The 27994-nt window shown below is 40.8% G+C and overlaps 1 protein-coding gene across 3 annotated transcripts; it reads right to left on the bottom strand.

The window, feature by feature from the left end:
• Positions 1 to 3059: 3059 nt before the first annotated feature.
• On the bottom strand, positions 3060 to 27878 carry arhgef7 (Rho guanine nucleotide exchange factor 7). 3 transcript variants are annotated; one of them, XM_022740490.1, is made up of 23 exons: positions 27812 to 27878; positions 27449 to 27699; positions 23794 to 23877; positions 18278 to 18362; positions 18008 to 18141; positions 16918 to 17119; positions 15804 to 15892; positions 15254 to 15348; positions 15001 to 15096; positions 14592 to 14714; positions 12806 to 12944; positions 12669 to 12728; positions 12414 to 12560; positions 11977 to 12063; positions 11778 to 11856; positions 11554 to 11693; positions 9919 to 10140; positions 9734 to 9827; positions 9350 to 9439; positions 8709 to 8888; positions 5079 to 5178; positions 4168 to 4222; positions 3060 to 3908 (listed from the first exon to the last, which is right to left on the bottom strand). In XM_022740490.1, exons 2-23 carry the CDS (start codon positions 27611 to 27613, stop codon positions 3786 to 3788), a joined length of 2589 nt encoding a protein of 862 aa, XP_022596211.1. In that variant the 5' UTR covers positions 27614 to 27699; positions 27812 to 27878; the 3' UTR covers positions 3060 to 3785. The 3 variants fall into 3 exon arrangements, with proteins under 3 accessions (XP_022596211.1, XP_022596209.1, XP_022596210.1); XM_022740488.1 differs by lacking the exon at positions 8709 to 8888; XM_022740489.1 differs by lacking the exons at positions 3060 to 3908; positions 4168 to 4222; positions 5079 to 5178 and having other exon boundaries at positions 8643 to 8888.
• Positions 27879 to 27994: the final 116 nt, after the last annotated feature.

Genomic DNA, 27994 nt, shown 5'->3' with positions numbered 1-27994 from the left:
ACTTTAAGTACAGAACATTGGCCAGGTAACGGACACAGCTGTCAGCCACAGCCCCTGTTTGGGCACCTCAGACCATCAGGGGAATATGATATATATATCCAGATCCAGCAATCATGGGCACTTATGTGCAGCAGCCAAGACACTCAAACTACGCAGCAGATGAAAGGCCATCAATACCCGCACAGGTGTTTTCAGCTGCTCTTGACTGTGCTAGACATAAGGTCACTAGAATCCATGTATCAATAAGAATGACAAAGGTATAAGATGTCCCACTCTCACTGGTGCAGTAAAGCTAACAGGGGTGTGAAGGAGACGTGAATGAGGCCAACTCTGTCCTGAGAAGAGGTGTAGTCAGTTTAGTGATAAGTGGGTAGGAGCTTCAACTTAAGCATATATGATAGACCCTTTTCATAGCAGACATTTCACTTGTCATGGTAGGAAATGCACAGGTGAAACCAATTTTGTTAACAATGGCTCAGGCCCTTCAAGTGTCCCATTAAGCTATTACAATAAACCAGAATGGACAATATCGGGACCCTGGAAACGAGCTCACGTAAAGGGAACACAAGTCGATTTTAGCATTGTCATTTACACCTGTGCTTTTCCTGATATCACAACACAGAATAAAAAAGTAAATAAATAAATGATATACTTAAGATGCATATATAATAAACACATAAGAGTCATTTATATTTTAAAGTTTAAAATTACATCACGTCACGTCGTTTTGTTAAACTTGTTCATTTAACCCTAACTGATACAATTGGGGTGGACAAAATAATAGACACACCTCAACTTAACTTTATAACCATCATGAAAATTGGCTTCATTGCAGGACTGTTGGGTTCCATTTGTGCCAAAAATATGTCCACGTACACACTATGTTGACTGAACATGTGACAAAAAATTTGTCTATGTCTTTTCCCACCTCCACTCTCCACACTTGCAATCCTGGTTTTGAATTTTAGGCTTTCAGCAGAGGCTACTATCTGTTGGAAACATATATATGACTGACAGGCTACAGCCTATGATCACAACCTGAAGGACAACATCAACACCTGTAGACATATTCTATCATACAGGATTCCCACCACATAATTGCAACAATACTTTGCTGGGCTAGCAGCAACAATATCAACGCATTAGCCTACAGTGTGTACATAAGCACATACTGCCTCACCTCCACCAATACAATTCTACACAAACACAGTGATTGATTCGTACTGCCTGAATCATACAGGATTTCCACAATGTCACACATCCTGACATAGAGATGCCAACAAAAACAATCAATTCTTTTCTGCCCAATAAAAACGCTATATGAACATTACTGTAATGCTGTTGTTATTTAGCCATAGGCTTGAATCATTGTTCTTAATATTAAGAAAAAATGCCCCTATCAATTTTTAACAGCCCCCCTCAGTCACTACATCCTGAATGGCTGAAACAGCTAAACCTAAATTAAAATAGGTAAAAAGTTGTAGTAGATGAATTGTGGGGCTGCAAAACCGGTAACTTACCTGCCACATCCGCATTTCAGTCGGGCTCAAGTGGAGATGAGGGTGGGGCAGTTGAACAGGTGGGTGTCGCAGGGCTGTGGCTCTCTGGCGCTCAGATGAACGTGAATGGCCTCTCTCTGAAGTTAGCATCGTCCTCTCCAGACTCTTTGCTAATGCTAGCAAGCCGACTTTTGAAAAAGTTGGGATAGCTGATATGTTTTTGCCGAATTTCCCTTTCTACGAAATCCTTGTCTTTTTCCGACTCTGTCTTTACGGCTACATTGCTCCTACGTTTGTTTTCTTTGATGTTTTAATAAGGGTCTCTTACATGTAGCGCTCGGCTTTGCCGCCAAATTCCCGGTGTCGCCACCTGACCTGACCTTTGACCTGACTGACATCATCGTGATATAGACACATCCAGCAAACCAATCATAATATTTTTCGTATTTGCAAATAAAGTAACTCTGCATTCATTGCTTCAACACACACTAACTCAATTAGTTTATTTATTTAGATTATTAAAAAAAAAAAAAAAAATCCAGGATGAGGCCACAGTTGGTGCGGGGTTGGAGGCCCCCTGGAGGTCGGAGGTCCAAATGACGTAACTTCATCACTCAACTCTATCACTTAGTCAGTCAGTCACTCACAGACATTCAAGACAGTATAGAAAAACTATAATTTCCTACTTTTTCTTTCTTTTTTTGAGTGGGAGTGTTTTACTATTTTTAATAAGCCAGTTGTTTGCAGTATTTAGTTATTTTTCCAATATATTTTATGAGCATTATTCTTCATTCATTATCTAAAGTATCAGCAACTATTAATAATAGCAAGTAGTCTATTTAGAATAAATAAGAAGTAATACTAATAAAATTGCTTCAAAATTATTTGAAGCCTTTATCTAGTATATCTCATTCATCACTTTTAATGCTAGAGTCCCTCAGTGTTGATGTCTAACAAAACCTTTTTGCAATTAATTTACAGTATTTACAAAATTGGCTTAATTATTGTCTCACAGCCTGCCATATAATAGTCATTTGGTAGACATTGAGACAATATGGACGTATAATAACATTTACGTTATTTACATTTACATAACAGCAACATTGCAACATGATGGTTTGATGAACTATTCATAAAGTCAGTCTAGCATTTGATCGTGTGGTCCATTATTGTTGAATTATGTATGTAAACTTGCCACCATAGGAACAGGTGTACTGACTAGACCTTATTGTTCAGTTTGAGACAATTTGATTCAACACAACCTAATTTAGGCATAAATTCCCTGTGAGTACAATATAAACCAAAACTCTTAAAACTAAAATCTGATCTACCTTACTTGACAGTGTATATTAGGAGTACAAATTCCTAAACAACTTTGCACTCTGAGTTCGGAGCCCCAGTTACCAGCACTTGCCTGCTTTACCTAGTTGGTAACCCAGCCTTTCTGTGCATGTGTGTAACAGACAGAGAGCAGAGTTTCCTTGCTCCTTTGTGGTCTTGGAACAGATTTTAGCAGCAACTCAAACCCATTCTTCCAAAAAAAAACATTTATTTCTCCCAAAGGACAAAGGCTCATCTTTTAGCAGTATTTACATCACACAGTTCCAATTTAATATCTGTACAATTCCCTTAGGATGCCCAGAAATAAAGTCAAACCTTAAAGTGGTGAAACAATAAAGAGGACAGAAAAGATGAGCTTCCTGGTACAAGGGAAAGAGACCCAACAAAAAATGAAATAATAAAAAAATTAAATAACACAAGAGAGGTTATGAAATGGCATGGTTCAAGTTCAGACTTGTCCAAGACCTTTGCGACCATTAACACCATTAACGTACCATTTATGTACCACTGGACAGCGTCCTGATAAATGATTGTAAACAGAGGGAGAGGATCTCTCCTCAGTTGTCTTCCAGCCAAAGACAGTGATGATGGATGTAGAAGTGTGGGAAGTGTGTGACTTCCTCACCTTCTTGCTTGGTGTTCAAGGAATGTTACTATGGAATAGATGGTCGAGGCTGTTGAGGGTTACGTCCCAGTGATTCCTGTCTTACAAAAAGGGGCGGTAATGACAACTCTCTTAGAGTGCACACACACACAAACAGGCATCCGTCCCACACAAGCACACAATTACTTGCTTACAGATGCACTCTTGCCCTCACTCACACAACCAGCTGTAAATTATGTATGCGAGTGTGTGCATTTCACACACGGTGCAAGCAAGTCCACACATATACATGCTCTTTCTCCTTTCAACGCTTCAGATGGAGAAGATGGTGCACAAGAGCCTCACAGGTTGGTCTCATCCCATGTTGGGTCATTCATGCTCTTTAAAACCCTCCTCACAACCTTTTCTAGATCCTTCCGTGCTCTCTGCTCCTCCTCCAGTGATCTCTTCATCTTCTTATTATCCTGGTGTGGAAAAAAAATCATGTAACTCATGCTGTTGTAAAACAGATTTAGAGAAGAATTTTGTGTCCCTGTCTCAACCTAAGGCTAAAACTAACATAAAACCCTAATCCATTAAAAAAAAGAGGTCATTACAAATCAGTTTAATTCCATTTAGCTAAAATTATGCCTACCCACGACTCAGCAAACATTTTTTTTTAATTATTTAGTCATATATTAAATAAATCACACAATCACAACCAAAAACATCCCAAACACTCACCTGTTTTAGCTCCTGAACCTCATCCCTCAGGGCGTACACCACGTCCACCAGGCTCCTTTAAGACAATAAGATAACACCCACAGGACCGCTTATTAAAGGATAGCTTCACATTGTAACAATTACACCAATCAGAATATGTTTGTGTTTCATTGTACATATGGGTACGTGAGTGTTGTTTTAAGACGCACTTGATAAGATGTGAGCCTATCCTATGAGCTCAGAGCGGTAGCATAGACCAAAAGCAGTTACAAAGGGAGTTACAGTGGACATGAAGTCTGGTAATATTTCACATTTTCTTAATGTCAACAAATCCCATGAAAATACTAAACCAACAATAAGTTAAAATGAAGGGAGACTGCAGTTTATATCCATAAACTTTGGGATATTTTACTTTTCATTATTAGATCATCCATCTCACTTGGCATTTTTGAAAACTAAATGTTGTAATGCTTGTTTACTTTTGTTTTAATCTCATGTTTGTGATATTTGTTTTTGAAAATGTGCTGTAAAAATACATCTATACTTATTTACTATATCCAGCTAACAAGTTCTCATAGCCTGATACAGCTTATTCCTCTGTGCCATGGAGCTCCACTACTGCCCAGAAACTATTAAAAACACATCACCGAGTTACTGTGTTGAATGTTCCTTCATTACCATGACCACGGACTCCGAGCTCGGCTCAGCTGAAAATAGTCCCGAACAAATAAGCTATCCTGTTTGAGGAATGATTGCAATAATATACAGTAACACAGCACAGCTGATCTTCAGTAGGAGCGGATGGACTTGGGGTTGTGCGCCACAGACGGGGTATGGAAGTGGACTAAGGAATTTTTGGTTCCGGTGTTTTCATGGGATTTACAATATGTAAAGACAATGATTCAGGACAGAGGAGAAGCATATCATCTTACTTTTCTTCCGCTGCACTTTGTCCGTTGCGACTGGGATCCTCCACAATGACTTTCTCCTCACCAGGGATGATCACATGCAGCCCTGTTTCCCTTCGTGGCCCTGTTTCAAAACACAAGAGCACTCAACACTTGGTACTTGCCTTTGTCTCACCTTGTAGTGACATTAGTCAGTACCGAGTCATCTTCAGTACATTACTTTTTCTGACCACAGTCTAAACTTCTTTATTGGAAAGACCGACAGCATCAAAGAGAAGCAAATATACACCGCAATTGGAAGTAGTGTGTTAGTCATGCACAGAGAAGATATCAGACAAGAGCCGAAGGAAGGTGAAAGGAAATGAGAGGCTGTGGAGATATCTGGCAAAAAAAAAAAAAAAAAAACACCCACACAAATCCCTTCATTCAGTCACAATACAATTCTCTGTTGACCTGAAATTAATGAGAACTCCACCATCTTCCCCAAATGAAAACACACACCAGACAATCGAATCTGCAGTCCTTACAAATCACCAGAATGCCAGCATCTACCAAATGACAGATTTATTCAAAACTCATAATACAGCGTTTGGGACTTGGAACACTTCAGCAGTATAGAACAAATACACTGAAGGCGCTGTTTGCAGACAAGACATGGTCACATGTGTGAACTGAATACAGCATTAGAGCACACAGAGAGAATGATGGTCAAAGACAGTTAGTCTCTTCACCCTGCCTGTCCCACAGTTTGACGTAGTTTCTTAAATCACAGAATACAACTGTCACAAACTATAGCACATGATGTAAGGACAGTGATATTCTTAGCTCAAATACTCATAGAAGGTAGAATGGAATTTTTTTTTCTTGTTCCATGACAACTAGTATTTACAGAAAGGGAAACTATGTGCTCTTCATATTTCAAGTCCACTCTGACAGTATTCTGAGGTTGAATGAATAGTTCACATAGAAATGTTCCCGTATAATCACGGTCTCTCTCTTTTGTCTTTTTTTTTTTTTACCCTCAATGCTTTCAAAACACCAAAGGTGATCATTTACACTACGAATGAGCATTTACTTTACAGTAACACTGAATACTTAAGTCTACCTTTAGGACTATATCATACACACTCTAGGTAGACGACAAAAAGTACAGAATTTAACAGATTCTAACCCCCCCACCCACTGGCCCGTTACATGATTGTGCAAAATAATCCAAACACTTCATGTTATAATTTCAGTGTAAACTTTGATACAGACCAATAAAATGTAAAAAAGAAAACAAATGATTCTTCCAGGGATCATTTTGTAAACATTGACATACAGAATAACATATAAATTAAAAAAATGCCTGTATACAAAATAATGAATACAATAAAGAAATTATTTCAGAAACATTAAATAGTACCGTAACATGGACCGATATATTCCATATGTCACTCACATTGCTTACTGTAAGAGGAGATAGACTCTAAGTGGATGCCAAACTTTTAATACCAACACTGGAAAAATACTTCTTCATAAAAATAGTCATTAATGCGAGATAGTATGGGAAACCTCGCAAGCCAGACAACACACAGGCATGTCTGGCTTATGAGGCTGTATCATATGTACCAGTTTGTTGTGACACAAGCGATGTTTGTTTTTGACATTACATTAACCACGTCAATGGCTACACCTTAAAGGAATAGTTCAAAATTTTGTAAAATGGACTCATTCGTTTTCTTGCTGAGGGTCAGATAAAAAGATCGATATCACTCTCAGGTCTGTACAGTTAACATGAAGCTTCAGCTGGGAGCTGGTTAGAATAGCTTAGCATAAAGAGTAAACTGCTAGCGTAGCAAGTTTAAACTGATGAGTTATTTTCTGTTCGCCTGGCACACCACTTGAAGATTAAAGCATTAAATTAAATAGATTTATTTGCTTTCCTAACCTCCTGGCTACAGATTCATATCTAGTGAACAGATATGAGAATGGCATTGATAATACTCACAGCAGGAAAGCTATTTAGTATATTTCCTAAAATGTCAAACTATTCCTTTAACAAGCAGGAGACATATTCCTATCGAACAAAGATATTCAATTTGTATTACACGACGGTAGCTGTATGAGGTTGTAGTTTACAGTTCATTAGTGTCTGACTGGCATGCTATGCTTGGTTTTATATGATCATTTTAATTTCATTAATGGAGTAACTTGAGATTGAAAACATACTGTAAATGTAACCCTGTGGAACCACTGACAGACAGCAACATTACTGGAGCTAAGATCGGGCTTTAAAGGATGATGCTTAGGAGACTACACAATACAGTAAATGATTAAAATGTTAACTTAAAGGGCCAGTTCACCCAAAAATACAAAAACAAACTTCACTCTTGTGAAGATTTCTAGTCATGCAGATAGTTTCCCAGGCTTTCTACCTCCAACCTAATACAATGGACGTGAGAGGAATTTCATTTAGTTTGTTCAGATACATTTTTAAAAAATCCCACAATGACAGTGATTTGTTCAGAAGGATATAATTTCAACTAAAACTGCAGACACCGAGGTGAGTATCCAGAGTAAAGGATGTTGAAAAGACCTATTTTCAAATTGTCATTTTCAAGGTGTGATTGCCACATTTGAATCCCATCCACCTAAACTGCATTACAGCAGAAGAAGAAATCTCTAAGATGAAATCTAAAAACCAAGACATTAAAAACCAAATCTATCTGCACAGCTAGATACTGCACGAGGTAAGTGTGAAAATGTATCTTTTGTAATGTGGGTGAACAGACCCTCAAATTCACCATTCTTAGTCCACTAGCTTTTATCCAGTTTGTAAAAGCTTGACCAGAGGGTGAGTTGTATGTGATGATCTCCTCTTTCTGTAGCAGCAACTACGGACTGAGTTTCACAAACTATTACCATTAGCAAGGACTTTGAATATTCAGCAGTGGTCTGGTTATGTTGAATAGGATTCTGCCTTGGGCTGGCAACATGGATTAAACTTCAAATTATGAAAACAGCAATCATATAAAATGCTAGGAATTTGGATATAACATTTGCATGCTGCTATATTATCAGGCAGCCTGAATCTGTGTGTGTGCGCGTGTGTGTCGCATCTGTGCTATGTTTGAGCATACATACTCTAAAAACACATACTGGAGAGAAGTAGTACATGGTAAATAGAATATACTCGTTCCTGAATTACATCTGAATATCAGACAGGAAAAGCTCAGTCCCCATCTCTCCCTCCCCTGGGTCTCCCTCCCCCATATTCCACTCCAACCTCCGTCTGCTCTCTGCTAAGAGAGTCCGCCACACTTATGGTCAAACAAGGGGAGTGGTCACATTCAAGATAAATTAACAAGAATTACCTAACACTTACTGCATGACAACTACAGAAAGAGAGGAGGCACATAAAAGGGAAAGTGGCAAAGGCAACAGGGAGATGCTTTAAACATCTTCAAACAAACTGTCGAAAAATAAATAAACCAAATAAGTTAACAAAAAAATGAACAAATATATAATATAAAATAAATAGATAAATTAAAAAAAATCTAGTTTCCTTTAATACATTGAAGGTAAAAGAGGTAAACGTGCTGTACGTTACATCACAGTACAGCGTGGCAGTACTGTACGTTCTTTAGTTCTGGTGAGAGATGCAGCTCTTGCGCGGCACTGAACCCATCCTGTAACTGTGGGTGGTCCAGATGGAGTCATAGTCAGAGTCCTCCGAAAGGTCAGAGGTCAATTCTGGCCGTGACACGCTGCTACGACGGCCCGGCGAGTCCACACAGGACCGGTCCACGTCAGCCAGCACGTGGTTGTGCATCAGGTCAGTGCCCTGCCAGGCTGGTGGAGGCGGGCCAAGGTGAGGGTGACGCAGAGGGAGAAAAATGTTGGGCGAAGGAAGAGGGGTGACGGTGCGGGAGGAAGGAGGGGGAGGACGTGGCATACGCAACACGCAACAAATGGTAAATCATAAAACCAATGAGAGATGGAGGGCGAGATGATGGAGCAAATCAGAGTACATGGAGAAAATTGTAGCACGGTATGGAGAGAACAATAATTGATGAAAAAAAGAGAAAGAAGGAAAACCAGGTAAACCAGAGCAATGCCAAAGAGTGAGGAGTGGAGGAGAGACAGAAAGAAGAAAAGATACTGTTAGAAGGATCAGCTCAGAATACCAGTGTTAAAGAAAGGCACTGAGTCATAGAATACAGATATAGTCATTACCAAGACAGCAAGCTCCGGTACGAACCTCACTTCTTTTGTGCATGCACATGTATGAGTCAAATGATGTGTTTTCTTACTGGAGTTCAGAGTCTGCCTGGTTTTGGCGCTGGTGCAGTATGCCTCAATAACTTTCAGGATCTGGGCATCTTCTTCCAAAGCAGCTGTACCTGAGGGTGCAGGGTGCAGGGTGCAGGGGGGGGGGGATAGATTAGGTTTGAAGCTAGAGCCAGCAGATGATTAGCTCAGTCTAGCTACGTACAAATATTGAAAGCAGGGGAAACAGCCAGTCTGCCTCTGCCCCAGATTCACTAATACACACATTACTTATTTGTTTAGACTGTACACAAACAGAAATGAAAGGTCATGTCAAACTATTCCTGTAACATGAAAAGGATATCACATTTGGTGAAATTGAGTTCAACACACACTCTGGACATGAAAAGGAAAGACTTTGAACTTACTCTTCCTCAAGGCAAATTCCTCCTCAGACTGTTTCCTCTCAGGTTTGCGCTTGGGGAGGAGTTTCTTCACACTCTTAGGACTTTTACTAAGATCCTTTAATTAGAAAATTTGAAAAAAGAAAAAGAAAATGAAAATCTACACACAGACACACACACAAAGATGTCCAAAAAACACAGTCCCTCACCTCCTTGTAGCAGAGGGCAGCAGAGGGCCGTAGCGGGGGTGCGGGCCGCAAGCAGCTCAGGCTCCAGGGTTTGGGGGTGTTGGGTGGTTCCAGTGGACCCCACATCATCGTGCTGTGAGATGTCCCATGGGAGGAGGGGTGAGGCAGGGTGTGGTAGGTGGGGGCCACTGTCATGGACCTCCCCTCAGCATGCCGGGATGGCGTGAGGGGGTGAGATGGTAGCTGAGGGACGAAAACAACACGGCTGATGAGCTGAGGCGCCATTTAATAAATAAGTGCACGCTTCACAATCAAATGAGTTTTATTGTTTTAAGAAGCATTTTTTATGTCATCTTAATGTTCTGCTTTGAATGTATTTTCATGCCTCTGTAGAGCACTTTGAATAAACTTACCTTGCTTTACTTTCAACTGTTTAAGAACTACACCAATTGGGTAAAGATTGATTAGAGTGCATCGGAAAGATTTTGTAAAATATACCGGTTATCAAATATTTCTCTGGTTTTGGGTTACAAAATTAAATATAGTCAATGTATAATCATCTGTTTAAGTTCAATTTTTTTGTTCATTTTTCAGTATATAAGAGCAACAGACCATGCTTTGTCCTCCTGACCCATAAATATAAATAAACTGGGCAATTGTTCTCATCACGGACCAAAATGGAGAAATCTAACAGATCATCACGGCCGAATAATCTGAGAAGTAAATGTGGCAGTGTTTTAATTTCAGCGCCATACACAGAAAACAAATGTGGTATAGGTAAAGCTGTTGGCTGATTTTCTAAAATGCAGCTGGATTAAAGAAATGTTAGTTTGTCACTTGAGTGAGTCAGTGGTGGCACGCGAAAGAACATTTAAATCATTCAAATTTGATCCCACCATAACTTTTTAGACTAACTTCCAACACAGTCGCACCTGCTCCTCAATACCGCCATTGAAACATTTCACACATTTGAACTGCAGTTTTCAGTAATACTAAAGTTAACTGTGGTTCTTTCTGATGGAATCAGACATTGTAGGAAAACACAGCCCTGAGTAGAACAGATGTCCTACTCCTATACCCCAGGCACATCCTCTACTACCTCTTGGGGATCCCAAAGCATTCACAGGCCAAACGGGATATATAACCCCCTCCAGTGTGCAGTCTGTCTTGCGTCCATCCCAGGGTCTATTCCCAGGTGGACATTCCCAAAAATACCTCATGATTTGGAACAACAATTCCCTTTAACTGGCGTCCTGCAGATTTATTTCTTGATTTAAAAATAATTTTTCAGACGGTTACATTTTGCCAAGATGCAGCCACCAACATGCAAGTGGCCTACTGTACATCAAATGATCGTTATTGTTAATTGATTATTCAAGGGCCAAGGCGGAATGTTCACTAAATGCAATTGTGTACAACAACCATTTAAGTAAGAGAAATAAACCACTTCACACGAGGCTGTGCACTCATTTGAGATGATTGCTACACATAATGTGAACCAGCCTCTGAGGTCATATTGATTTTAGGGGTTCAAACTGCAAAATCGGTGAGAAATCAACATATATATTCATAGTTATTTACACTACATTGGGAATGTAATGATTAGCGAAAAAAAAAAATCATCTGTGTGTGGGTTTGCAATCATTAGCTCCTGACCGTGTGGCAGGGAACAGTGAGAGGTTTGTGGCTGGGTGCTGTGGCTGTTGTGTGTTTGATCTGTCTGGTCAGGTGCTCCACCCAGTCCTGCAGGTCCTGCTGGTTGGTACACATCACATGGAGACGGTCAAACATCGTGCCTGCAGGGACAGAGACAATGTTGCTGAAGGCGCAATGTGTAACTGGATTGAACTCTGCATCTTGCTCATTTCATGTCGTCTTACCATTGATCTCAAAAGCATTTTTGTGGGCTTCGCAGTCTTCTAATTTGGTCACTGTCATACTGGCCAGGGGCAATTTTCCCTGTGGAGGGAAATCATCAGATCAGACACAAGACATGAGAGAAACAACCCTTCATCCACTATATTATGTACAGAACACTCTGAGTATAAAACACTGTAGAGGAGAATGGAGAGGGAATACCTGGAATATGAAGCCACTCATCCTGGGGCTGGCAGACAACATGAGGAGGACGTGGGGGAAGAGCATGAGGTACCGCTCACTCTTCTCCTGACAAACAGGAACAGGTTCAAGAAAGAGAGGTAAATGTAGAAGAGATGGAAACATGACATGAGGCACAGTTCAGATCAAAGATTCACAGTGAGTTTGACCACATCTAAGGAAACTGGCTACTTTTCTTCAATTAAAAATGACTGATGTGCACCTCTTCACCACAACACAATTGACTGGTAAACAAACATGAACTCTCCTCACACTTGAGTGAGTACTTGAAAAATACCTGTGAATAACATTAATTAGTTAAATGGAAATGAAAGCACTGCAATTTATGCACTGAGATATTACATTCACAGGTAATGACTATCTGAAGTGCAGGTGAAGGAGGTAGATGGTGCTCATACCTCTGAGCCAGGACTCTGGACTAACACCTGGCTCATGTAGAGCACAGAGCCCAGGGTCTTGATGTCATCCCCCTCCCACAGCCGGATGGACTCAGTGAGAATCTGCAGCTCCAGCTCCTTACGCTTCCGCACCTCCTGGCACTGAGCCTGGCATGATGGGAAAAGACAACTGCTCAAAGGCCCGCTATGAATTCATGTCACATGAAGTCTGTTCACATGCTACATTGGACCAGACAGGGAGGATTTTCAGCTTACGGATAGATTTTTGAAAGACGCCATGCACTTCTGAATGTCTGGCCTGTCAGGATAACTCTCCTGAAAGAAAAGAAATATGTTGGTCATCATAACATCACATCACATCGAGACAAAACGTTTATGCACAGTACACACACCTCCATGTGCCTCTCCAGCTCTTTGAGTAAGGTCGGGTATTTGTCAATTCTCATAAAGGGTTTACTGAGGCCTGTGGTCAGGGTGAGGATCCCAGGGCTGACTGCACCCCTCCCCTCCATGAACTCCCCCAATACGTCACTGCAAGAGGAGGGAAAGAGAGAGACAGAAAGACAACATAAATTATTTGCTTAGCTCATGAGGCAACCTTGATGACCTGCAATGATTTTGAATATTTTCTCTTCATCACAAACAGCATCATCACAGGGTTTGAAACCAACTCTTTTGCCTCCGTTAGTTATCTTACACTGGTTTCAAAAACAGTGACGGTCAGACATGTTGCTGCCTTTATGATTAAGATTTACTGAGGATTGACAAAAAATCAATGATACGCAAAAGAAGATTAACTTCCACTAAGTAAACACAGTCACAGGTGCATTTTTCCTTTTCAACTAATCTGCAGATTATCTGTTTTGAACAACTGGCTAATTGTTGGCTTATAAAGTGAAAATTGCCAGTCACTATTCCCTAAAGCCCAACGTGATGCCTTCAAATGTCTTGTCTCGTCCAACCAACAGTCCAAAATCTAAAGATATTCAATCTGTGATGATATAAAACAGAGAAAAGCAGCAAATCTTCAGAGAGAGATGCTGGAACTAGGGAATGTCTGGCATTTTTGCAAGAAAAAAATAACCTGAATGATTATTTGATTGTCAAAGTAATTGCCAGTCAAATTTCTGTTGAGTGACGATTCAGTTAATCAATTAATTGTTTCAGCTGCAGAGGCAGCTTAGAGTTTATCATAATAAAAGTTATGTCAAGTATTCCTTAAACACTTTGCCAGTCTATATCAAAAAAGACAAAACAAATGGTGAATGAAAGACACATAAAATATATTTTCTTCATGACACTACAAACTACAGTTTTGAAAAATGCCAACATGCTGAAAACAGCACCTTTTACACAACTTCGCACAACATTCGTTGCTGTCTATCATGATGGACAATATTTAAAGGATCCTAAATATGAATAAAATGATTGATTGAAATGAATGAATGAATTAAAGAACACAGCCAACACAGACAAGTCACATAATTCAGACGCGCCTCAGGTCAGCCTCTACCCACTCAATTATGGAGTATTCCTAAAATAGACACCTTCACGGGTCCTCTCAGTCCTAAGTAACCAAGACTGCCGGGTCACAATTAAATTCAGCCTTTTGAATTGAGATGGAGAGTGTGAACTCTAAAGTAATATGTATTTCAGCTGTGTTCAACCGCTGCTGCTCAGGAACTGGTGGGGGAGCATGTTGGGTTTGTAAGTGCTGACAACGTTAGTTCATGCAGGTTCAGGAAGGTTTTTTTTTTTTTTTTTTCACAAACCTGTTTAGGATCTAGCTTAAACTTTTGGCCTTTTACCGTCTTACACTGTAACCGCCCAAACTGAGGTTTTTTTTTTTTTTTTCATTCTCTCTCCTCTGGTTGTAGCCAATACAAATGAAAACACTCCCTCAACTGCAGTTGTGCTGATGATGGAAATTAGACTGCAAACTAGGCACTTTGTGTCCACAATAGCTGCCACAGTCAGCAAACAGCAGGTAACTACAACTGTAACACAAAGACCAACTCCACAATACGACCAGTCCCTTTTCCTTTTTTAATACTAAACCTACTGTGTAACATCAAAACCTTCTTCGTCTTCTTCCATGTGACCAGTTGTGCAGCATGAAGACAGCTTTAAAAACGCTGGAAAAATATCATACTAAATGTTGCCGATGTGTAAGCATACCTGTACTGGGTCAGCACATTAACTGCACAGGGATGGTTGGAGCAGTAACCGATATAAAGAGCTTTCATCTGGGGCATGAGGTTGAGGAAGAATCCGCCCACCCTTTGCTGGCTTTCTGGAAGCCTAAAGGAAAAAATAAAAAGATCATACACACACACTGATAAAAATACAACTGTGCAAACTCTCCTACACCGATAACAAAGACTGGAGCAGTGGAATGTGGAGGTTTGTGAAATGTGTGGTATGGGACAAATGCATTACAACATGTAATAGTATGTAACAGTATGTAATCTATGTATTGCACAGCCCCTGTAGTACAGCCAGCCCAACACTAGATGTCCCTCTGCTTATTATGAAACAGTGAAGATGCTGCTGCAGTGGGGCTTTGTGTGTGCAAGGAGGGACTTACTTGGTGCACTCCTCCAGTGATTGGACAAGCATCTGCTGGAAGGTGCTGATCTCCTCCAGGTTTCCCAGAATCAGAGCCACATCCGAGCCGCTCAGTCTGGAGGAAAAATTGATAATGGCAAAAAGCGAAATGGTGACTGCATATTCAGTGACATGTGTCAGGCACTCAATCCAGATATGTTGTTTGGGAACGGCACAAAATCTTTTCCAGCTTCCTGTTATACAACAACCATGCTAAAATAAACAAGTCGTACTTGTCAATGCTCTGAAGAGGTCGCAGGTAGTTCGTCAGGAGGCTCTGCAGGTCCTTGGAATATTCTGTCTCTGTTTCTAAAATATTTTGCAACACCTACAACAGAAAAAGGAAAAACATCTCAAGATGCATCGTACACCATGAGAATGTATGAAAAAAACATAATTGCATTGTGCTCATCATGCAACTGTGATCACAGCTTTGTGAATGACACCTGCCCTCAGCTGCAGGAACATTTCCTGGGACACTCACTGAGCGTTTTAGACAAGAGCTCAGAGAAAGTATGTCAATGAGTTGTTTAGAGAGAGCTGTGGTTGAAGAGGCCGAATAGATTTTATAATAGTACTCCATATAATTACTCGCTGGCAGGAGAATTTACAAATGCTGAATGGAAAAAAGCACCGACAAAGACAGAGATTAAAAAGAACTGGCACTAATAAAAACCCCCCACACAAACACAGCCTATTCACTATGATGTTAGTGAAGAAGTAAGAAAGCAAAAAATGTGAAAATAAGACCGATTTCAAATAACTGTTGAGTTGTGTCCTCACCAAGTTATAGTATGTCTTGCTGATTGCAGAAGTGTCAAAGCCTTTTGGTGGACTCTTAAGGGTGCCAGACTTGGGCGATACTTGTTTGTCTGACCACAGAGAAAAGAAAAAGGCACACAATAATTAGTGACATGAATTTTATAAGTCATTCCCACAACTGAAACACTGCAGTGTTTTCAAACTGATGCTCATACTTCCCAAGTCAGAAATCAAAAATACAGTTGGCTACATAAAGAATTCCTACTGACTTTAAACAACAACAACGTCCTTCTAACAAATGTTGTTTTCAGTGGCTGTTGTTTTATTGCACATCTGAAGGACAAAATGGCTTTATGCTGTTCTCAACCCACCGAAAGGCATGTTTATGTTTTCTGTGTACTAGGATTATTGTATTAGGATCTGCACTCAGAATACTAATTCTTCAGATAGAATAACAATAGATCAACAACACATCTTTAAATGTTTGTATTTTCTTTTGTCAGATGAGAACGATCTGAACTGAATTAATGTCACTCAAAATATATCAGCTGGGTGATGATCAGACTTGTCTAAAATTTATTACAAATATCTTGATCATGGGTCAAAATTAGTGATAAACTGGTAAAGTAAAGAAATAAATGTCTTTCAGGGAGAGGATAAGATTTTGAGCTGCTGCCTCTTGCCACACGGCATCTCAACCCGTTTTACAAGCAAAAAAACAACAAACCACAGCAGGCCTCAAGAGGCAACAGATGTGGGGCTGTGCTATTGTCACAAGGCCAGATGGAATAGCAATGACAAAGGCAACTTGTCTATAATTTGGCGCTTTTTGTCAGAGATGTGAAAACATCTGTTTAGAATATTATTTAATCCGTCAAGCTGCTCTGTGCTCCATCACAGAGGAAACAGGAGCAGGAGATATTTTTGGAAGTAGTAACAGATATAGAATAATGTAATGAATCACTACACTACTGTTTTAATATCTTGGTGTAGAGAGCCCAAGTTTTAAAATAGCATGGTGGTGTCTTTTGTTAAAAGCTCTTATGTTAGTTATCAGTATCATAACAGAAAGTTCTGTTACCAGGGTTACCAGTATTTAAGTTACCTGCTGCCCAGAAGTAGCTGAGGTACCTACCAGAGCCTTTGATCTCGCGGACATAGTTGCTCGGAAACCACCCAGTCCTGCCATTGAGCGTCCCCTCCCACCAGCCTCCCTCCTCCTGACGAGTCACACCGATGATGTCACCCTTAGAAAAGGTGAGCTCATCCTCGTTGGTCTGCTGGAAGTTGAAACGTGCCTTCACCAGCAGCTGCTGTCCACTGTTTTCTGACATGTCCTGACAAAGTCACCAAGGAGAGAAAGAAACGAAAGGAAACGTAAGCACTGAGCAGATCAGGAGACGAAACACTGGTGACTACAGAGATTTGTTATGAAATATGTGAGGCTTCATCCGTGAAAACAAATATTGTGCAATATATAGTATATATTCATTATTTCCATCTGAGACTTTACTATGTTGCAAGCAAAATTTTTAAAGGCGTAATTCCACTGTGACTGCAGTTTTCCTGCAAACCTTTCCATAACTTTTCCATGGCCCATGTGTAAGAGGCAGAGGCACTCTTTGATTTGACTGAACTGGGATTGATTGTTAGCTTGACTAAGTTGCGACAGACAGCAGGTGGGACTAACTTCCTATACTAACAATAGATTTTATTTTAGAGGAACATGGAGAATTTAGACACATGCTGCAGTGCCACCTTGAAATTTGCATTGTTCCTGATTACTTGCATTTAGGGAACCCTTAGGAGACTAATCTGTCAATTGCATAAACAGTAAGACAGTATGTCTCATCCTGTTGCTTATAGATGTTAATCGAGAGCAAACCCAGGTACGATTGCAGCTTTTACACAAAGTCTAGTGACATAAATATCTCACAGTGTAGTTCTGGCTACCTTTAACCCGAGCACAGAGAAACATATGACTGAAAACAACATGAGTGGGTGTCTTTATACAATTATTTTCGGTAACAACTTGGAAACCGTAATTAAACATATTCCAACACTCACCGCACATCTGCACTTAATTAACTATTTTGTATTATCATCAATGATTCATTAATACTAGATTGCTGTGACAAAATAACAAAAACACATTAAAAGTTTTCAGTGACTCAGATCTACTGTAAAGTGCGCTCTTAGTGACTGGCAGGGAGTGTTGACCTCACCAGACTGCGAAACTGGTTCTGCAGCAGCTTGGAGGATCGGCCCAGTGAAGCCTGAGAAGACAGCGACTCAAACGACTTGATGCGGTGGGCTGAAGAGTGCCGGGCACACACCGAATCACTGCCCACGCCGATATCTGCACAGAAAGGGCAAAACATAAATACACCAGACCTGATATTTGCAGTCAGCGCCCACACACCAATGACTACCCGTATGTCTTTCATAAAAACACCCCCACACACATCACTCATATTGCACATATTTTGACTAACCTGCAGTGACTTTATTCAGAGCGACTAGACTGCTCAGCACCTTTGCAAAGTTAAGTCCCAGCAGCAGGTCACTGGCCTCAAATGGCTGTGGGTGAGAGAAGAAAGAGAGGGAGGGGAATCGGGGGATAGGGAGAAAGGGGGAGAGTGTGAGTGCCAGAGAGTCATCGACAAGTGCGTTTCCCTTTTTAAAGGTAATCACTAATTCCAGTGCTGCAGGGCTGTGTCATCACTTGGCCACACTTCAAGCGCTGAACAGTCAATCGATAACTCTTGTTATCTTAGACGGAAGTAGCTGGTGAAACACACAAGTTCAGCAGACACACACATATCTGCGGCAGCTACACACAGACACAGCCTTCTATAAAGCTGACTGAAGTATGGGCATCACTAAAGGAACTGAGCTCATCTGCCTACTTCATGAAGAGCGAGAGCATCAAAGGATGAGACTGGCAATATTCTAAGCTTTTGTTATTGTCATCGAAAACCAACAATTTATCCTACTAATAATTATTGCCTGCAAAGCCAAAGCCTTGTTTTTAGAGCTAAAATGCTCAACTTAGGGTTGAAACTAACAATTACTTCCATTACTGATTAATCTGTCTGATTAGTCAATTAATTGATCAGTCTATAACAATGCCAGAAATGGTGGAAAATGTCCATCACAAGTTCTCAGAGGGACATCTGCAAATAGTTGCTTTGTTCAACCAACAGTCAAACATCCAAAAAAATAACAAACACATACATTAATATAAAACTATATGAATGATTAACAGATTAGCAAATTCATTGTTGATTAATTCTCTGATGCAATCAATTAAATGACATGATGGGTGGGTTTGTCACTATAGATGCCATATACAGTATTTCCATTTTAGTGCAAAAACAATGATTAAAAACACATCAGTGGGCCACACTGTTTCACAGTGTGACATGGTAACTCATTATGATGAATACGGGCACTGTAGTTTCAGTCAATCCCACGTACTCCACCCCGCTGCTATAAATACTCAATACTGCACCAAGTCTGCATTACTCCAAGACTGAAGTGAGCCCCCAACAATTACTGAGAATGAACTTGCTTACATATTCTTTGGTCAGGTAGTGCCAGATTTAAAGGTGTCCAATGAAATTTTCTTGTAAATCAACAAAAGTTATGTTCACGCTCTGTATTACTCACCGAAACTCACTGTGTGCATTCCTGAGGTCTAAGAAAGAGAAGTACTGAATATATTTCCTCCCTTCCAACACATTTGCAAATACAATTCTTACAGCATTTTAAATCCCGCATTGTTTACATCCATGTGTGCTAGCAAGAAGCATCCAGCCCTGCCTTTGCTGGTTTTTTGATGCTGCATTCACATCATAAGGGATGCATCATGTATCAAGATGCGAACGAATTCACATCATCAGACAAGAAAGTTGAATGATTGTAGAGTTAGGGTTAGTTACATTTAGGTATCAGTCACATTGAACCACAGAGTTTGGCTGAAGTAAGATAACCCTGCTTGCTTGGTTTCAGGCACTTCTGTATTATTAAGTGAGATATACTGATGCTTTCAGAAAAGTCACACTATTATAGTATTTACCAACTGGAAACTTGTAGCTATGATTACATGAACAGGGCAGTGTCACAGACGGGGCAGGGGAGTCTGAACGATTAATGTGTTGATGATTTTGTTTTTTTCATACGGGTTGCTGAAAATAAGAAAAAGGTAGAATAAAGCCAGCCTTGTCTTTTAGCTGCAGTAGAAGCGTAAGCACTGTTTGTATCACTTACAGCGTGACTGTCACTAGCCTCTTGGTTAGTATGAATGGCAGTGATTGTATCTGTGTTGATGACTGTAGTTGTCCTCTCTCTTCCTGTGTTACGGCTTCAAATGATTAGCTACTCCTGCTTCACTCATATTCAGGGTGAGTGACTGTCAGATATGAGTCTCTTTCATCTTCCGCTCTGATTGCAGATATGTCCTCAGGGAATATGTGAATGGCTGTGAATGTGAGAGTGTGTGCTTGCGAAAGAGAGTGCATGTGTGTACGTGTTTGTGTGTGTGCAAGCTGAAAGACTCACTGTCCTTGGTGGGCATCCATGTGAATGCACCCTCTTCCTCACCCATCTATACTTTCACTGGGACTGAAACTACAAACCACATTCAGTATTTGTATTTAACTTTTCATTCCCACCATAACTGCAAAATGTGAGCTCTCCCTACAGCTTCAAAGTATTTAATAGGGTCCCCATTAGAAAAAAAAACTTACACATCTCTTTACAGTGAAACAGAGCGGATGGTGCACATTAAACATTCATGCAGGGAGATAATGAACATGACTAACATGACAAGCTCAGACATGACTGCAAGGCCTCAGCATCACAGTCAGGTAATGATCCCTCAGAGCAGGCTGAGACAATAGTGCAACACCCCTCTGTGACTCAGCAAGCTACAACAGCATGGCAAATTGCTCCCACACTTTTTCTCATGATTGAGGAAAGACTGTTTACCTTCACAGGGTGTTACAACCAACGACTCCATGTACACTACAGTTAATGGGATATGGCCACATATAGAAATTACTTAAATAGTTATATTTAAATATTAATGCTTCTGTGAGTCCTCTTATAGTCCAGTATAGTGGAACTGTCTATAGTGAGGCAGTTAAGAATACATTTAGTATGTATTTAAAACAGTGGCACTGGAGACTTTCAGTTTGAAGGGTGTAAACATACATGCCAAGTCAGTTGCCTGACCTCAAACCAACTGATCATGTGTCTCAGTTCTTGAAGACAAGACTGAAGACAAAAAGCACCTGAGGCGAGCGAGAAGTGAAGATTATAGCCTGACTAGATGGTTTTTAGATTTGATTTGATGAATTGGCCTGGCCTATTTAAATGGCTGCAGTACAGACCTGCTGCTGATGTCTGTGGGTCACAGGCTTTAGCCGATCATTGACCGCAATGAAATATGAGCTATGCCTTTCATTTAGTTTATCATACTTACTTTTAGTGCCTTAAAGTATGTGGATAATGTATTTTTAAGAAGTCCTTGATAATAGTGCATTAATGCAGATTTGAGCAGAACTGCCCCTAATGATTATTTTAATTATTGACCAATTTCTCAATTATTCTTTCAATTAATCTACTGATCGTTTGGTGTTTAAAGGATCAAAAAACTGAAAGGCGTCCATCACAGTTTCCTAGAGCCCAAAATGGTGTCATCAAATGTGACTAACAGTTAAAACATGACATGTTATACAAGGGAAATAAAGTAATCCTCATTTTGAGAACTTTAAATTAATCAAATCTTTTAGGATTTGGGATATATCTCTCGATTGACTAATCGAATAATCGACTAATAGTAAGCAGTTCAAATTGTGGAGCCGGAGCCAACTATGGCTGAAACAATGAGTGCAACAATTTTGATAACCAATTAATTGTTTCATTTTAAGTTTAATCAATATTAAACTTAAAGAGGCAATATTCTTTGGTTCCAGCTTCTAAGATGCTACAATTGGCTCCTTTTCTGTCATTTACATTACTTCTACTTAAATATCTTAAGAGGTTCAGACTGTTGGTTGGACAAAACAACACATTTGAAGTTTTCACGCTGAGCTCAGAAGAATTGCTGTGTGCAAATCAAGTGATTAATAGAAAAAGAACTGATGGTAATTGATGCTAAAAAAAAAAACTACTCTTAGTCGCAGCCTTGAGCCAACATCACAAAAATATGTCTCAGTCCAACTACATTAAACAGCCTCATATGTCTACTGTGGTAGCTATACAGTACAACAAACTCTTCTTGTTTTTGTTTTTGTTTTTGATGGTAATGGATCCAAACTCTCCCATTAGTCGAGACAGATGGATCTGGTAATTACTGCCAGGGTAGATGGAGGGTAGGGTTACTGTTCCAGTGGGACCAGTGAGGTCATGGGAACTCTAAAGATCACTTCCTGTGGTCAAAGGCATTAGAGGTTAAGGGTCAGTACCAGCAGCTGCCTAAGTGTCAGACAAGGTCTTGAGGCAGAGGTAAGATCAGATCTAAAAACAGGATCAATCCAGCTGAAATACACCAACAAGACACGCAAACACAGCAAGACCAGCATGTTGATAGTCAGCCAAATGTCCTGCTTAACTCCATTAAAACGAGGTAGGTCAGCGCTGCAAAAGCACAGCGTCTATTGGTCTGTCTTTCACATGTAAGCGGCCGCTGCTCTAATCTGTGGCCGCAGCTACCTGGGTTCAGAGCCAGCAGTGCTCTGGGCTCTGGAGAAGATCCATCTTTGCTCTACAGATGGTGAGCGGGAGGACTGCCATGTCCCAAACTACAATAATCCTGTGCTGTCGAGTTCACTCAAAAACAAGTCACATACATTTGAACACAATCTCTCACGCAAGGACCAAACAGTCTATATAAGAAACAGGAGGCAGTATTGAGTACAGCACATCCGCCAGCGAAGACACAAATCAGCATGACATAAAGGGGTGGACATGATGGGGATTTTGAATATTTATCAGTAAAAGAAAGTGAATATTATTGCTCAGCACCGTTGCCACAACCTGTTCCTGTAGTGAGCCAAAACAAACAGAAGTCTTTTGCAAAAATAAAACATGATAGATGTCTTTTGCTTCGCTGGCATTTCAGCTGACTGTAAGTACTAAATGGCATGTTTCACATACTGAGTATGACAGAGTTCTGTCTCACCCCATCTCCACCTCTTGTTTAGTGGCTGGAAGCTCAGAGGAGAGAGGCAATGCTGAGGAACACTGAGTTTCATTGTCAGACCAGGGTGGTTCAATGACCCCTCTATGCACTGGCCAACACACAGCCTTAAACAGCACGCTGTCCTCAATTTGCTTAAGATTATGGAGGTATTCTCATTAGCCAAAACCATAATGTACTTAAATATTTCTAAACAGACCTACATGGGTGAGGTCTTAATTTGTGGACATGTTCAGACTGCACACCTTATAACAATAAGACTGTAATTACCATGTCAGAGCAAGACCTACTTACATAACCATGGCCCTATATTGTCCATAGCTGCAATGGCTATTTGTTTTTAAGCAAAAACTGTTACATGCATCGGCTGGTGTGAACTGGTGGTGACAATAAAGCCACGCGTGAACCCGAGGACAAAGCTTTGCATTAATTAGAGAGCGTAAACATTGTCATGGCGCCTCTAGATTCAAGTGGGAAATGTGAACAGGCTACAGTGTAATAAGTTTTAAATCAATTCGTGTCACTTTAAGTTGCCATAATGTTGCAAATGTATCGCCACCGGACGGACAAGCAGAGCTCTCTCACACCGGGCGACGGGTGATTGTTCTCGGCTGCTAGTCCACTCCTCCTCCCCACTGTCAGGGGGCTCCGTCCGTCCACTCCATGAGCCCATTGTTTATTGTACCAGAGTCTCCTCTTAAACACATAAACTTCACATTTCACACAGCACCCCCCTATGGTATTATGTGCAAAAGAGGGTCACATGAACGACAGATATGAGCACAAATATGAAAAGCCACTCACCTCGACGCGGAACGATGTGCAGCCCTTGAGAAACTCCTTTATGTTGTTCAGGCACTCGCCGTCGTTTTTCGGCTCTTGGTAAATCTGGAAAGACGAAGACGCTTGTTAGAGAAACAGCTCCTGGCCACGCTGCGGGTGTGTGTTGCTTTTCACACTGCGCTTATCTGTGAGTTTCTTTGCCCTGAAAATGAATCTTCTCTATCGACGCGCATTCTACAGGCAGCGTTTGCACTGGGCCTGACGCTCCGGGAGGCTGAACACAAGTCCCGCAGCGGGGAAGTGGAGGAGGCTGTAGTATTGGGTCGAGGGAAATGACGTTGACAAATAGGGATCCCCACTGATGTTGTTGTAGCCTATGGGTGCACTGGTTTTTAGCATAACCTCCTTTAACAAGATGGATACGTAGAGAAATAGAAAGAAAACATTCCATATACCATCACTGATATAAATGGGGAGGGCAAAGTATCTGCAACTAATGCGCAACACTGACTATAACCCCAGTGCTAGATGACTAACACCTCTCTGACAGTGTCAACAAAAACTGAACATTATTGGCATCATAAAAGAAGACTTTATGACAGAGCAGTTGTATTGGATTGCATTAGATTTTACAGGTGTACCTAATAAAAGTGGCCAGGGAGTGTGTAAAGATATATAGCCTACAGTATGTTAGAACCTGACTGATGAAGGATTTTTGAGGGCAACACTGACACAGACAGGGGAGAGTTTAGAGAAATCTGATAACCATTAATTGGCTGATATTTATTTCTAACACTAAAACATAACAAACATTTTTGATAAGGATCTATTGAAGAATTCTGATCATGATATGAATTGATTATGGGTTTAAAAACAAACTTATCAGTGGACAAACCCTGTAAGGCAGCCACTGTATCTATAGCTACTGTCTCTTTGGCATTACATTGCTGATATTTCTTATCAGTTTGACATATACTCCAGTACTGATATATCTGCAATGAGTTAGTATATAGGTTGGTACACATATTTCCATCCTCTCCTGTTCTCTCGCTCCTAGGCCTTGTGTTTTGAAAAAATCTACTGTTTTCTTCGTATTTTCCATTTTTCTCACATTTTCTAATCTTTTCGTTTTCCTCAAATAATTTTACATAATTTTACTCACATTATTCATTCTCTAACTTTCAGTGTCATTTTCCTCAGTTTCAGTTTTTCCTCATATTTCCTATTGTCTGTATTATGATCATTGTAATGTCTAAGTGTGTCCAGGGCAGAGGTACAGTAAGTCCAGGAAGTGGAAGTGGGCTTGTAACACTCATCGATAAAAGAAGACACTGTTTAGATTAAGGGAGTAATACAGGTAGAATTGAGGCTATGCAAGTTGCCTCCATCATCCTCACATCATAGTCATCATTACCACTGCTCTGCATGTGGAGGGAACTGAGCATCAGAAGAGATGCAAGTGAGGGAAGCACAGAAGATTTTTATAGCTAATTGGAATGAACCATGATACCGCCTCCTATTTGTATCTTTGGTCTATAAGGTAATGGCACTGACACCGACCTTGATGGCAACTGACATCTGGCCCAGTTGTGGCCCACATCTCCTACTTTCCTTTGGCCCACATACACACCCAGGATTGCCCGCACTGACAGCAATTACTTAAACTGAATGTGGCTACGGGAACTCAGCCAAGACATAACTGCACGAGGGCCACATCTCAGGGATGCCATAGGCCACATCTGGGTCAGATAGTGACTGGATATGGGTGGCCAATGATATTGCCGAGGATTTACAGCCTACTCATTATTATATAAGCAACAAGTAAAAGTGGAAATATTGGAGAAAATGGAAAGCCTGGCATGGGGAAACAGTAAAATATTAGTAGAAATAGTAGGAGTATCGCTGTTTAGACCGATACATCTGCCAGGCCAAGCCTGGTCAGTGTTAACATATTGCAGATATATCTGTATCCGTGAATATACTGGCTGATAAGTAAGAAGAGCTGTCAGTGCTGTTTGAGGTCATTAAGAAACAGTGTCAACATTACATAGTTTGTCCACCAGAGAGCACTGACAAGTTTGATTTTCAACACTAAATATTCTGTTCAGCACATATGTTGGTCACAGTTCATATATGCTAATGACTAAATTTCCTTCTGCAAAACAAAATATTGTTTGTTATGTTCATTTAAATAACATACAGACTAACATACAGATTGGCTTCTGGTCGATATATTGTTAACAGATTTTCAAATATTGGTTTATATTAAAAAATCTAGTATTGGACAGTTAATGTTGTTAGTGTTCTTATTCTTATTGTTTTAATTGATATTATCATTATCATTATCAAATGACTTTGTATTAATTTACAATTTGGCTTATTAGATCTATAAGTGACATTTGTTGCCTCTGGCACTCCTCAGATGTGGTTACAGAAACCTGTCCAGGGAGGACAAAAACACATATTTTAAATCAATTTCTATTATACTATTTCACATTCTGTCACACCATTAAGATTTAGTTGTTATATGGCGCACATAAGCAATACGTTTGCATGCAGCTATATGCAGAGGACTTCAGCTCGTCAGGTTTTGTAAATCTTCTTAGCAGTTATTTGCAAATAAAACATTAAATCCTCCCTGAAATGAGATGGCGGCAGATTTAACTGAATTTAAATCAGCTATATATTGGCTGATTATGCCACACGCTGATTTGGATTTCATCCATTAGCACTGGGCTACAACACATCATTGCACATACAGCCTTCCTGAAACGCTCATGTCTACAAAATGGTGCAAAACAGAATTTAACTATGCCACCGAAATTAAACAACACCCCGTTGTCAGTGTGAGAGGGGGTGGGGTGGGGGTGGGGGGTGGATAAATGGAGGAACCTGTTTGTCATTTAATAGGCAAATTTCTCACGCTTATATGGATCTGCAGTCAGCCCGGAGCAGCACATCCACTTTTAAGGAAAACATTGCCGGGTAAACACAGGCCGAGCTGTCTGAACTGGCTGAAGCTATAGGCAGCCATACGTTGACAGACACAAACACTGCGCTGTTTCTTTAAATGGGGAGAGGGTCCATCTCTGCCTGTGCGCCTTTGCAGTCAATGGCGGCCCACTCTTATAGCTATGGTCTGTGTACAGATAGCCGGTCATCCCTTGCTGATCATACTGTGTGTATCAAAATACATTGACATACAAGCTACATCCGCCTGGATTAAAGAGGAATTTAAAACAGAGGCTTCAAACAAGAAGGCTGATCTGCTGAGTGTTTAGATCTGCATTGACACATATTAAACAAGGCCTTCAGTATGAAGATCTATAGTGGATCTAATCGCCCCTGATAAATTTGATCAATCAATTCTCATATGGCCTTGTTTAGAGCAGATCAATACGCAGCGGACACAGCGGCCTTTCTGTCTTTTCTTTTCCACACACTGATACACGTATGTGCAACCATATAGCGTTGTTTTCGCAGACAATAACCCGGGCTGCCGTGACCTACAAAAGAAATCGCCTCATGGACCAGTGGGCAGAAAGAGAAGCCAGACAACAAACCGCGTCGGTTTCACGGATCTGGGCAGCACACAGACACGCCGACGGGGCGGGCGGTTGCAGTGGAGAGCGGGGTGGGGGGTAGTGGGGGGGTGGGGGGGCGGTATTGCCCTTACTTTTTCCGTGGACCCCGGGCTGAGCCGCTCCAGCAGCCTACACAAGACCACTCCATCTTTCAGGGAGGTCTGCAGAAATGCTTCAGGATCCGAGATGGTCTTCTTCGGCGATTCCAGCACCCCGAGCGTTATCAACCATGTAACCGTCTGTTCCGCCGAATTCATGTCCAGTCACAACAGATCCTATTCAACAAAGCGGCGGTGTTTTGGGTATCTTAACAGCGTTGCTGCCCCGGTTACGCTGTCATCATCTGCGCGTCAGAACAGAAACACAATTAATCCAAAAAAATGATGCATGAGATGTCGATTAGAGAGTGAGAGAGAGATAGAGAGAGAGAGAGAGGCTGCGGGAAAACCTCTAACCTCGGGTGGATGCGGATGACGGTTGGCTGGTGAAAATTCAGCAGGTCTGGTTCCCTCCCTTGGATGGTGTGTGTGTGTGTTTTTTTTTCTTCCTCTAACCTGGCAAGCTGTCAAGTGCGGTTCGCTGTGATGCGTTCAGGCAGTGGACTGCATACATGCGCATCGCAGCCGCCAGCCACTCAT

The sequence above is a fragment of the Seriola dumerili genome, unplaced genomic scaffold (assembly GCF_002260705.1).
Source record: "Seriola dumerili isolate Sdu_G_001 unplaced genomic scaffold, Sdu_1.0 BDQW01000052.1, whole genome shotgun sequence".
NCBI lineage: Eukaryota > Metazoa > Chordata > Actinopteri > Carangiformes > Carangidae > Seriola > Seriola dumerili.
Note: the sequence above shows the minus strand (reverse complement) of the source record. Positions and strands in the feature narration are given on the sequence as shown.